The 12,470-nt window shown below is 38.9% G+C and overlaps 1 protein-coding gene across 1 annotated transcript in view; it reads right to left on the bottom strand.

Moving 5' to 3' along the window:
* The window catches only part of RASGRF2 (Ras protein specific guanine nucleotide releasing factor 2), a gene marked incomplete at its 5' end in the record, with an annotated part of 143,838 nt that overhangs the window by 83,652 nt on the left and 47,716 nt on the right, over nt 1-12,470 (bottom strand). Inside the window, 5 exons of the mRNA XM_082335414.1 lie at nt 1,241-1,434; nt 1,883-1,962; nt 3,122-3,375; nt 5,135-5,224; nt 5,927-6,074. Coding sequence (XP_082191540.1) covers nt 1,241-1,434; nt 1,883-1,962; nt 3,122-3,375; nt 5,135-5,224; nt 5,927-6,074 — 766 coding nt within the window. The remainder of the gene's footprint in view (nt 1-1,240; nt 1,435-1,882; nt 1,963-3,121; nt 3,376-5,134; nt 5,225-5,926; nt 6,075-12,470) is intronic.

Below are 12,470 nucleotides of genomic sequence, written 5' to 3'. Positions count from 1 at the left end.
ATGACATTAAATTTCATTGTTTCATGCTGCTATCCAAGTGCCAATAGAGAAAACTTTCAAAACTTCCTGGGAGATCCATACATACCTTCCCTCAATTTTAATAGGATATGTGCATCTAAATTTCCTATGACTTTGAAAATGCCAGCTGACCTGCTTGCATTTAGATAAAATTCACATTGTGCTAATGGACATTGAAGAATGTGCAGTATTTGACTATTAAAGGCCACATGGTTGCACAAGGACTCTGATCCATTTGTTATTACTTAAAGCAGTTTCAGGGCTTTTAACCAGAACCAAGTGACACTGAAGTATAAAATGTCTTTACAGAATAGAAGTTATTTAGGAGAAGGAGACATGACTTCTTATTATGCTGAAGTGAAAAGTCATCAGCAATGACATCCTCCATCATATATGAATAGGACTCTCTCTCTCTTTTCTAAGATCCCAAGACCTTGTGTTAGCTCAACCAAAAAATCCCCAAACTTTACAATATACAAGCTCAAAGCTAAAAAAAATGTATTGTTAGAGGTGCTAATGGCCCTTTAGGCTAAGATGAATAACTAGCACTAACACGAGTGTCACTCACCCCCCCCCCCCCTTTTTTTTTTTTGACCCTACTTGGTTTGCCAGTAACTGAACAGACTGAGGGGGTTCATTATTCTCTTGATGAGTAAAATGTTAGGTTCAATGTAAAAGACACAAAATCATCAGACCAGTGTTTCATAGACCTATTAAAACAGACGCAAATAATTAATCTAGGCAGATCAAGACAAAATATCAGAAGGATAAATACGGTTTTCAAAACTTTTGCAATATATTTTTCATTTTCTAAAGACCAAGTTACTGGAGAACAAAGTAGGAAGTTTTAACATGTATTCCTAGTAAAATGTTTGTGGCTGCTCTAACTTGCTATACCAAGTATATTATCCCTCTCTGGACTGCTTCATAATCCTGCAGCAGGGAGAAGTCAAGCAGTTTTTTCTCAGCTTTTTGGCCCTAGTCCTCATCCCACGTTCCCCTTCAACATACATAAGATTCTGAACACAGATGAATCAGTATTGTTGGAGAAAAGATCTCTGCAGGCAGAGTTTCAATATAATAATGAAATAAATTAAAACTAAATTAATTTCCATTGTATTTTTAGTTAAGCAAGAAGAATCTTCAATCAATCGTAATGTCAGTAACACAAAATGAATCAACCAAACATTAAAAACAGCCACAAAAAATATACAGAGACTACCTGAAACATGGGGTAAGTAAGGAAAGTTTCCAGCATTCGCCCCTCACATGCTGGGTTGGCTTCATATTGCTTCAAGAGTTTGTCAAAATCTCTGTTTTGCTTACAGTTTGCCAGTACTTGTAGACTGTATTGATGATTCCGAACAAATTCTTGATATATGTTCAGCATTGGCAGCAGAATGTCAAATAAGTCAGCTAGAAAAAGTCAAGAAATGCTTTTTTTTTCCAGTTACCCATCTCTTGAAATATGTTTTTAAAGAAACTACTATGTTCTATGGAAGTGAATTATTATAATCAGTTTTGTTTCCAATACACTGAGATTTTAGAAACGTTAAACTTGGCTCTTTCACCTGCCAAAACATGGTTGTTCTGATTAGCTAATAATCAGACAATATCACTGAAAATGCAGGGGCCCATATCTAATCAATGCTTAGGGCAGAGGCATTCACATATACGGACTGGAAGACAGTCATTACTGCCCACATGGGACTCCCACTACACCATATCTTGTGGTGTTACTTCTGGAAATGCATTACATTCAAAAAGACTTTAAAAAAGTCCTGTCTTTAAAAAAAAAAGACCTTACTGTAATTTCAGAATTAAATATGAAAATTGTACCCCTAGAGAAAATACAGTAACTTACCTAGTATTAAGGTAGGCCAATTAGCTATTCTTGCTTTTAAGCCTTGGTGAAATATCTCATGAAGAAACATGATTGTTTCACTGAAAAACAAGTATTCAAACAAAAAAAAAGACAATTCAGGTTTTATTTTCTGATTAGTAATTCACAGAGAAACATCTCTTCCTGGTTAGTAGTATGTTTTGCACTTTGCTAGAAAAAAAAGAAGATAGTTATTATTACGGAAGTAAGTGCTTCCTTTTATTGCATTGTTTAAAATTTTTAGTGTAGGATGTCTAAAAAATATATAGTATTTGGTGTAGAAAGCATATTCTAACTGTTCAGTTCTTTTAAATAAAAGCATCTATTAAATAACGTGTTCCACAGAGTTTAATGAATAGGTTTTCAAGAATATCCTTGACAATGCATTCATTAGTTTAAGAGGAACAGTAAGATGCAGAAACATCAAGTCAGTGGTCATCATCTACTTTCTCGCTTACTGCTGTTTAAGATCTGAAGCTTACAACTTTTCTACAACATGAACCTTAATATTGTATTTTAGCTTATGAGATCAACAGAAGTAGGGGACATCCCCGTTGTAAGAGAAACCATGAAGAGTACAGTGACCATGAATGAGCTATGAAAGCAAAACCTGTCTCATAACTAAAGGAATATGTTCTATTTCTTGGAAGTTTGGGGCAGACTTGGATGCAATCCCAATCCTGTATCAAATGTTAGATGCCTGCTGGTTTATTTGTACATATTCATTATAACAGTACTTGGATGCTTAACGCAAAGAACGATTTTTTTTTTTTTTAGGATATGAAAAGACAAGTGAGAGGGAAGGAGGCTCCTTAGGCAGGACAACAGAAAATAGAAGATTTGACGTACTCATCCTCAGGGTCTTATCTGGATCATACAAGGCCACTAAGTCCAATTTTGCTCTCTTAAGGGAAAAAGAAACAGGAAAGGTGACAGAAAATTATGAGAACTGCCCCGAGAGGCACGATTTGTCCTTTTCTTCCTCTAGCAGAGAAAGAAATAGAATGTAAGGAGGCAAAGAGGTCTAGCTGGTTTCAAACAGCATCACCAACAGCACCTTGCCTTCTGCCCCTGGAAATATGGTCTAACTCAGTGACATTACTTGTATCAGAGCAAAAAAAAAGCAAAAAAACAAGTGCCAGACCTCACTACTGTAAACTGAAGCAGAATGGGAAGAAGCAGTCAGAGAAAACCCCAAAAAACAAACAAAAAACCCCATACCTGTTGAGGAAAATGCTACTAACATCATCGTGACTGATAGGTGGCTTCTTTGAACTTGCAGCCATTCTTAAGGGCCGCAGAAAACAGTTCACAAGAACATAAAGTTGATGCACATATTCAGATTCAGCCTCCACCATGTTAAAAACTATCTGATTCCTTTTTCTCATACTTTCTGCATGGGGAGAACAAATATAATCTTGGACAATAGTTTTCCATTTTCTTCTACATAACCAGCCCCGCATAAAGCTCTGAACCTAAAAATGGACCAAGCAGAAAAGAAGAATGAGAAAAAACATTGCATAACTTATTGTAAGCTCTTCATTGTAGAAATAACCCTCTAAATGAAATGCCTCTGTTAAAAAAAAAAAAAGTCTGTTGCCTTTTCTGATCTATAATTGTTCCTGAATTATATTTTTTTTACATTTCTGTTTGCTAATGAAATTCCCACAATCACTTGGTCATATTTTTGCCAGGAAACAGACTGAAAAGATATCACATACATATCAAGGTACCTTTTACTGCAAGCTCAAATGCTGTACCTCTGTATATACTCTTCCTATCAGCACAACTGTGCTATGCACAGTGGAGGTTTTTTAACTCCTTTTGCCCCCCTTATACATTTCTCTTATACTCCCAAAAGTATTGTGCAACACTTCCAGGTAACACATTACAAGACAGACTCAAGATCATTATTGACATAATTCTAAAATAGCTGTTAAACTCAGTTTGCTTTCTGTTTTGAATAGATACCACTTAGCATGTGTATTTAAAGCTAAGTATCAATATACTGCTTAGTATCAGACACCTAGGCCAGCAATACTATTATCGAGAAAAGGCAGATTTTTGGCATTCTTAAAAAGTATCTCTGTGCCATGGAAAAATCTACTTAAGCATAATATCCATTGAAGTTACAAGTGCATTAAAGATTACAGAAAAGGTCTACATCTGGTCACAGAAAATTTCAGTACGTCTTTGCCCCGATCTTCATATGAAGATCACTCATCTTGAAAGAGAAACGCAAAATCTCACTGGTAGCAGTTTACTCTGAATAAACAACTTTAAAAAAAGGGCCCAATGGTCAAAACAATCAAGATGTGGAATGCAGGGAATTATACAGAGAATCAGAGCTCTCCTTCTACTAAAAGAGACATTTCCAGCTTCTATTACAATGTTTAATCTACATGAAAAGGAAAATTCACAGAAGGGTACCAGCTCAGTGCTGACCCTAACTGAGACTGTGTGACCCAGAAAAAGTCAGAAACTAAGTCAACATACCGTAAAGGATATTATGCAATTTAAGAGGCTGGACACTGTGAGAATAAGGGTGACACATACAGGACCACATCTTCAAGGATGAATTCCATTCATACTTGTGCATTAGGATTTGTCAAGTTAGCAATGGGCACAGTTCTGGAGGCTGGTTATATCCAGCCTTAAGCAATATTACCAAGAGCTGCACATGTAAATGCCATACCAAGTGGGATAATTCTGTCTCTGTTATTAAAAACACTGGCCGTAGTATCCCAGAACCATCACCATCAAACAGACCAGCTGACAACGTAAACCAAGACTGCTCTCTGCATTTTCAATATTTGTATTCCAGCTGCAGTGACAGAATACAAGTAATTCTTTTATATCTTTATAAGCATTTTTATAAGAAAGGAGTATAAAGACACTATACACTTGATTCCCACATGGACATAGCCCATGACTTAATTTCAATCTTTACAAGCAGTTCAATGCAATGTGCAAGCTTCTTTAAGAAACTGAATATATACCTTGCAAGTAAAAATGAATACTTCAGTAACAAATACACCATAGGATAAATGTGGCACTGAAACATAAGAAGCTGATGTAATTTAAGAGGTTTAAGTAGGGGCAGGGCAAAAGGAATCTTTCTATTTCACTGTAGTTAATGAAAATAAATAGAGACAAAACTAGACAGACTAAAAAACAGAAGCACACCCCTCATCCCATCCTTCTCCTCTTAAGCACAGAATACTGCATGTTTACCTTTTTAATTTTTTTAATATCTGGATCCTCATCTTCCTGGTTGCCTTGATAAGGTCGCATTCTTTCTTTTGTTTTATTGAGAGCTATAATCTGACAAAAACAAACATTCATTAAATGCTTGCTCAAGTTAATGAAACTTTTAGCTACAGAACTAACAGAAAAATATTTTCCCCTTCTTCAAGCCTGTTAAAGCTTGACAAGCTCTATGACAAGCACGTATTTGGTGACAGGGACATGAACATAGTTCTCTGAAAACCAGCAAGGCTCTTGATCCAGGTGGAGAAGGGATCAAAAGAGAGCTTGTTCTCCTCTCAAAACCAAGCGAGCCTTTCAGACCTTATCAGCTCAGGACTGCAACAAAATTTTTAACATTCAGTGAAATAGAGCAGTTTGGAATAGTCCACAATACTGTCACAACCAAAGACAATGTGTCAAGGATCAAACTCCTCATGTGAAGGCAAGAAGGAAATAATACAATCAATGGGACCCATACTGCAAAGCAACGTGTCATCTTAAATTCTCTGACAAAGAAGTAATCCAATCAGTTTATCAGACCCCAATAGGAAAATAAGGAAAACTAAGGAAAATATTTAGCCAAGGGTTCATAGAGGGACTATTACATATGTATTTGCGTAATCTCAAACAGCTCTAATAGTCTCATAGGGGGACTATTACATATTAACCTTACTGTGTTCCGTTATTTTCACAAATATTGCAGAAATATTGAATATTATTGCAAAGCACACAGCAAATGTTACTATTCAATGATTGTTTGATGACTCTGGCACATACCTCAGATTTAAGTCTTTCAATTTCTGTGTCTTGATCTTCAAGCTGATGTCGAAGCTGATTGGCTGCAATCTTTTCAGTCTCTACAATCTGGACGAGATGAATGTACTTCTGCATTAACACCTCCCTTTCAATCAGAATATCTGAATAACTAAAAGCAAAAACATTTAAGTTAGTAAAAATAGCCAAATATTGTCTTCCATATCCCCTTATGAGATATTGACAGAATAAACACTACATCAGTAACAATAAACCTGCAAAACCGTGTTTGTTTGGCTTAATATATAATGAATAGCTTGATCATAAATCTTCCAAATGGATAGCATTCAATATCCTCTGTAGACACATGCGTTAGCGTTACCCAGTTTCCCAGTATCCAGTTACCGAGAACAAGGTAATTGCATTGAACTTTTTATGAGCCTCTAATTCTTAGGCTAAGATCAAGTTTTCTATTAATTCAATTTATTTTATTTATTTTAAGGGCTGCTTTTTTTCCTGTCTTTTGGGAGGACTTGGAGGGAGCATCTGGCACTTCATCAGAACTATTTCTAACTTTCTCCACCTGTCAGACCTCTTTATGGAAGAATTCCCATCATAACTGTTATTTTAGTTTGCTAACACCCATTTTATTGTTTAGGCCAGTTTGAGATTATGCAAATAAACACATTTATTCTAATTACTAACAGGAACTACGGTATTTCTTTTAGCTCTTGGGCAGCAAACTGCCATTGATTTGTATTTTCCTTAAAAGGGACAGCATCCCTAGTGCAACTGGATGTCACAATCGCAGCAGTGATGAGCATCATACTGGAAGTACTGTTCACAACTCCAGGTAAAGGAGAAATCAGTTTCTTCCTATGCAACACCTTCATCAAACTGTTCTTTCACATGATTCAGTCTCTCTCACACAGATAATTTGAATGTGCAGAAAAAGCAGACTCCTACAAAGTGCTTGTTTGCTGGCCTTGATTCAGCAAAATCTATAGGCACATACTGCCTTTTTACCTAGGTTTCAGAAGCTTGTTCCTGTGAGAGTTAAATAATTTTACGAGATAAAGAGCAAACTGCACAAAACATGGCAGAATGAAGCCCTAAATCTTTGACAAGGGATCTCTTATTATTTTATGATCTATCATTGAAAATGCTGAATATCATATCTTTTTCCACTGTCAAGTTAGCACAGGATTTGACAGAAGGAATTTTTGGATTGCACAACTTTCCCTTCTAAATTTCTTTCTACTTGTTACAGCACTCATAAAAAAAATAACATTTGGTATCAAATACTGTGAGGCTTTTAAAAATGTAACAATGTGCACCCTCTCCAGTTAATCTTTTATATATATATATTATTAACTGCCATTTCAATCAGTATTAGTGCAGTTATATACTCGAGGGGGCCAATAGTGAGTACAGCTATTAAATTCAACACCTAACCTGGAAAGCTAGCTTAGATTTAAAATAATTAGAATGAATTCCCACAGCTATCTAAAGCAAATTTTTTTTCTCCTTGAACAGATTATAAAAAGAGAAAGAAGTTAATTTAATTCCATTGCATTTATTTTTATATTTTAACTACTGCAATAGTAAACAAATAGCAAAAAAAAGTTCAGAGCATCTCTTCCAACAAGTAAAACAATATACATAAAAAAATCTGTCATGAAGCCATATATCTTAACTGTAGAATAAACTGTAATAAAGTATGAGACTTAGTTCTTTAAAATTGTTCAATACGTATCTTTTTTTTTTGCAAGAATCTTGTTTTTTTCAGAAACCATGGGACTTAATCTCTTTGCACCCTAAAAGGCATTCACACATGATAAAAACTGTCTGAGTTAGAAACACAGTCAGCACTTTTTCTTTTACAATGATGAGAGAGGTTAGGAAGATAAAAACATACGTAACATATGTAAGAAAATGCATTCTTTAGTGCCTGCAGCACCACCTTGATTTACACTTAATATAAAGAGTAGTCTTTTCTACCTAAAACCAGATCCAGATAGGTGACAAGACCTTTTGTCTATTTATCCTTTTCAAAGTTTTCTTAAACTTTTGCTACCTAGTATTCCCAATACAGAATTTGACAGATTTGGCTTTGCTTTTATTCAAGACTGCAGAAAATAGTAGGACACGGAATCACAAAGGGTGAACAGCAGCTGCAGACAGAGCTGACGTAAGATTCAGAATACTATTATATACAATGTTTTTCTTCCACTTCATTTAATTTTTATTTTCCTGCTTTAGGGGAAGAAACTTCACTTAGATTTTTCAGCTTCTTTAAATGCATTAAGCCAGACTTCCACAGTCTTGCTTTACTGGGGAACAAGAACTTTGCTATGAAAGATCGAAAAGTTTTTGTTCTTTTGAGATGTACTTAAGAGTATTTTGCCCAGTTAGTGGCTTTGGCTGTCTGAAATGTCAGTCTCAGCCTGGAAACCAAATAACATTTCCTTCACTCCCATAATTAGCAGTATGAAGAAGAGTTAATTAGAAAAGCCTATGTACACCTACAGTGATTTAGAATAGGCTATCCATTTTCCTTCTCAAAACTGTTACTTGCTCTGGGAAAGGAAAATCATAGGATTTTGGTATAGAACTTACGGACTTCCAACAGCCCTCTTCATCCAACTCTCTGTACGTATGAGTTAAAGATCATCATGCCAGAAGTGCTAACCTGTATATCCAGCATAATGCCAGGAGCTTTCCAAGAGGGCAGAGTTTCAATACTGAATTGATTACACATGTATACAAAATCTTTGTTAAAGAAAATTGTACCAAAGTGTTCAAATGTCAAAGGAAGATGAAAAATTCATGCAACAACTTGTAAGCAGCCAGCCTAGTTCTCTGGCATGGATATTGTTTAATAGAAAGAAGCAACTGCTGTGAATCACAGCTTTCTATGAATTTGTATTAACATTTTATTGAGAGAAGCAATTCTATAAATTTATAATAATATGTAGTAAGATTCAAAGACAGAGCATCCTGAAAGCTGAGGCTATACCTATTTCCTACTATTGTCTGTAGAGACAGGACTCAAAACAGATATTTCGAGAACCTTAAGCTCTGGTTGACCTCTACCTACCACATGGAGACAGGAAGAAAAGAAGTCCTGAGAAAAATGATGCATCATTTAGGCCCTGTGAGAGGCTCAGAAAATGTAGGAAAACTGGAGAAAGTTTAACCAGTGCGTCATCATTAGGGTCTGCTTGTTGTGGCAGCAGACGAAGATAAAGGCTCCAGTAGTGCTACCAGCAAATAGAATTGATTTTTGTACTGAATTCAGACTAGAGTTATGGTTTATTGGATCACTCTGTGCTAATTGTACTAAAGCTGCTCAGGCAGCTGAAAGCACCAGGCATTGGACCTGGCCAGAACTATTTCATATCAAATCACCCTTCTGAAATGTAAAATGCACAATGTAATCAACTGGTTATGAAAACCAGGCAATATGGCTCTGGGGGTCTGGAATGCAGAAGAAATTGCCTACATCTGCCCATACTAACCACCTTCAAACAGCTATAGGACTCCTTAAGAGAGGAGGAATAGCCTCCAGACAGGTTTTAAAGTCTAATGGCACATTAACAGCCACACTAGGAATGGAAACACTAAAATTTGCAATAGAACTTATGCAATCCATCCCTATGACTCTAACCAAGGTGACTTGGGAGACCACCTGTACACAAGTACCATTAGCCTCTAATGAAGTCCTGTATGATATGGGATATCAAAGGACACCTATGGCTGCAAGGGTTACAGGTCTGAGGCTTACCAGAAGATACAAAATTAAGATGGGCTTTCAGACACGCATAGACAACTGTTTAGAAAGGCTGTAAAAGAGGTGTCTTCCAGTCAAACAGGTGGGAAATGGCACTTGGACTGGTGAACAACTACAGCAACCAGGATTGGAGAGTGGGTGGGTGAGTGTAGGACTGTGTGATAACATGGGGAAGCATGAGAAGGCCACACCCCAAATGGCTCATGATTTTTAGCACAAGGTCCGTTTAATTGAAACAGGGAAATACAAACTGGAACACAAACTCTTTCGGAAGGGTGGACCCAACAAACACAGAAGGTTTCGTGCACCTGAACCATGTCAGTTGGGGAATGGCTTACTCTAGGACCATGGGTGTGTGGGGAGATGCTACCATCTTCTGCAAGAATGAGACAACCCTGAAAACGTCTCATTAACCAATATGTTACTCACCAGAATCACTTACAACTCGTACTAGAAGCAGCCGTTTCAATTGTTCTGGCACTCTTTTATCCAGGAAAACACTGACTACAGGAATTCATCTGCAAATAAACTGGAGCAGACAGGCATCTAACCCATTATGCAAAACTGGGACAGAATTCAACAGCAGCTTTGAAGTCCAGACTGAATACAATGGAAGGGACACTCCTCGCTGCATGAGCTGAGGCTTCACACAGCTGTTATGAACTTGTTGCTGCTATCTCCAGAGAGTGTGACTGGGGAGATTTCAAATGTTCCCTTAGAAAACAACTACCACACCAATCACCTGGACAGCCATAATTACCAGAATAACCATCGCTGCTTTTGAAGTTTTGTATCTGAGATATCTAAAGTGCTGTCTGCCAAGACCTACAAGCCCCCTTGAGGGGCTTAAGGAGCCCTTTGCAGCAGTAGTGAGCTATCTGCTCCCTGAGCATAGCCCTTCTAGGGGATAAATAACTATGAAGTGCTGTGCAAGGAGCACAGGAGGTACAGTCACCTCTGGTAGGTAATGTTAGAGCGTGTGATAAAAGACTGATCTCAACCAACACAAGGGAGCACACAGGAATGATGGCAGCTGCTGTAACCCAAATAACCTAATTGAGAGAAATGAGCCCCCTGGCCTGGCTGCTGCCAAGGCTATCACAAGATCAGCCCATGAAAGGCCCATCTCCACAAACAGGAAGGGCCACAATGCCAGGCAGGGGAACCCCAATAACCCAATCAGAGAAACAAGCCCCCTACCCCCTCCCAGCTCCTCCCACGGCTATGACAGGAGAGCCACCAGCCTCATGAGCTGGAGGGTGAAACCCATCAAGATGAGTCAGTGGAAAAGCTCTCCACCTTTCAGGCTGAGAAGGGTTACCAACTATAGGGGTGTGAAACTTATTACAGGATACAGGAAAGAGCATTTTGGGATTGTACAAGGCTTGTTATGGGATGTTTAAGGGAGGAACCAAAGGCAGGGAAAGGGAGTGATCAAGGAGGTTTGAGGAGGAGCAAGCTTGGGAAAACACAGAGATAAGGGAATAAAAGAGGATAAAGGCACATGTAACCAGGTTGATCAGTACACTTGTCTGGCCATGCTCTGCACCTGATCAGCACAGTCCATCCTGTCTTCTCATTAAACTCCATTTCTAACTACTTTCCTGGGTGAGGGGATTCTGTGTATGCATCCATGGAGCTCCAACTGCCAGCTACTGGAGTTGGGACCCAAGGGCCACAGGTCCCTGTGTCTGCAGTGCCAGTAACTCACTGGAGAGGTGGGAGTGTGTGCATATCGTCTGGGTGTGTAGGTCAGTTTGTGATCACCAGCCCCTGTCAAGCCTGGCTAGCTGATGAGTAGGACTCAGTGATTTGGCTACTGAAGGGCACAGGAGATCCGACCCAGCTACCAGGAAGACTGCGAGGTTGGGTGGTTGACTGAGAAACTCATTTGCACATGTGCGTGTGTGTGCCTGTGACAGCTGGAGAAAAGAACATCCAAGGGCTAGTTACCAGCTCGACTGAGTGTGCAAGGCAGTTACGGGAGAGATCCATAGTGTTTGGGTCTATATATGTGTTCATATGTGCAGGGACCTATGCACCAATTAATGGGGGATCCACAGTGCACATGTGGGTGTGTGAGGTACCTGGAAGTCCATGGGGTCCAGGGCCAGTTACTGGGGTAGACCAAGCGTCTTAGACCAGTTACTGGGGGATCCACAGCGTGCTGCAGGCGGGAGAGGGATGCAAGCTTATCTGTGAGTGAGGGGGGCTGAGCACCAGCAACTGGAGAGGGTCTGTGGGCACTGGGGGCTTGTACTTCCAGGCACCAGCAACTGGGGAGATGGAGGATCCATGGCCAGCTCCTGGACAGACTGTATGGCTAGCCTATTTACTGGGGGGACCCATACTGTATATATGTTTTGTATGTATTTTTCCACTAACAGTCTTTCATCCTGATCAATCAGAGAGGGGAACAGGATGAGGTTGCTGACGGTGCCCGCATGAGTGCTGAATGTTTCTGTCTGTGCTGATCTGTGCAGCCAGCTGTGTTTGTATGTACATATGTGTGTTCATTTGAGTTGGAAATGCATGCTCAGGTTCACTTCTGGTTCAACCTGCGTATAGGGAGCAGCAGCAGTCTCACCTCTTATCAAGCTACCGGCTCCGGCAACCCCTACCACTTTGTTCTGTGGATCTAGCTAGACATTATTTGGAAGGCAGATATGAGATTGCTTTGCCCGTGTTTTGAACATTACTCAAATTCCCTCTGCTTCATTCCCAGCCAACCGGAAACTACAAAATTGTCGTTATTATAGCACCAAGCCTCAGCTA

This window comes from Platalea leucorodia, assembly GCF_965183815.1.
Source record: "Platalea leucorodia genome assembly, chromosome: Z".
Classification (NCBI taxonomy): Eukaryota; Metazoa; Chordata; class Aves; order Pelecaniformes; family Threskiornithidae; genus Platalea; species Platalea leucorodia.
Note: the sequence above shows the minus strand (reverse complement) of the source record. Positions and strands in the feature narration are given on the sequence as shown.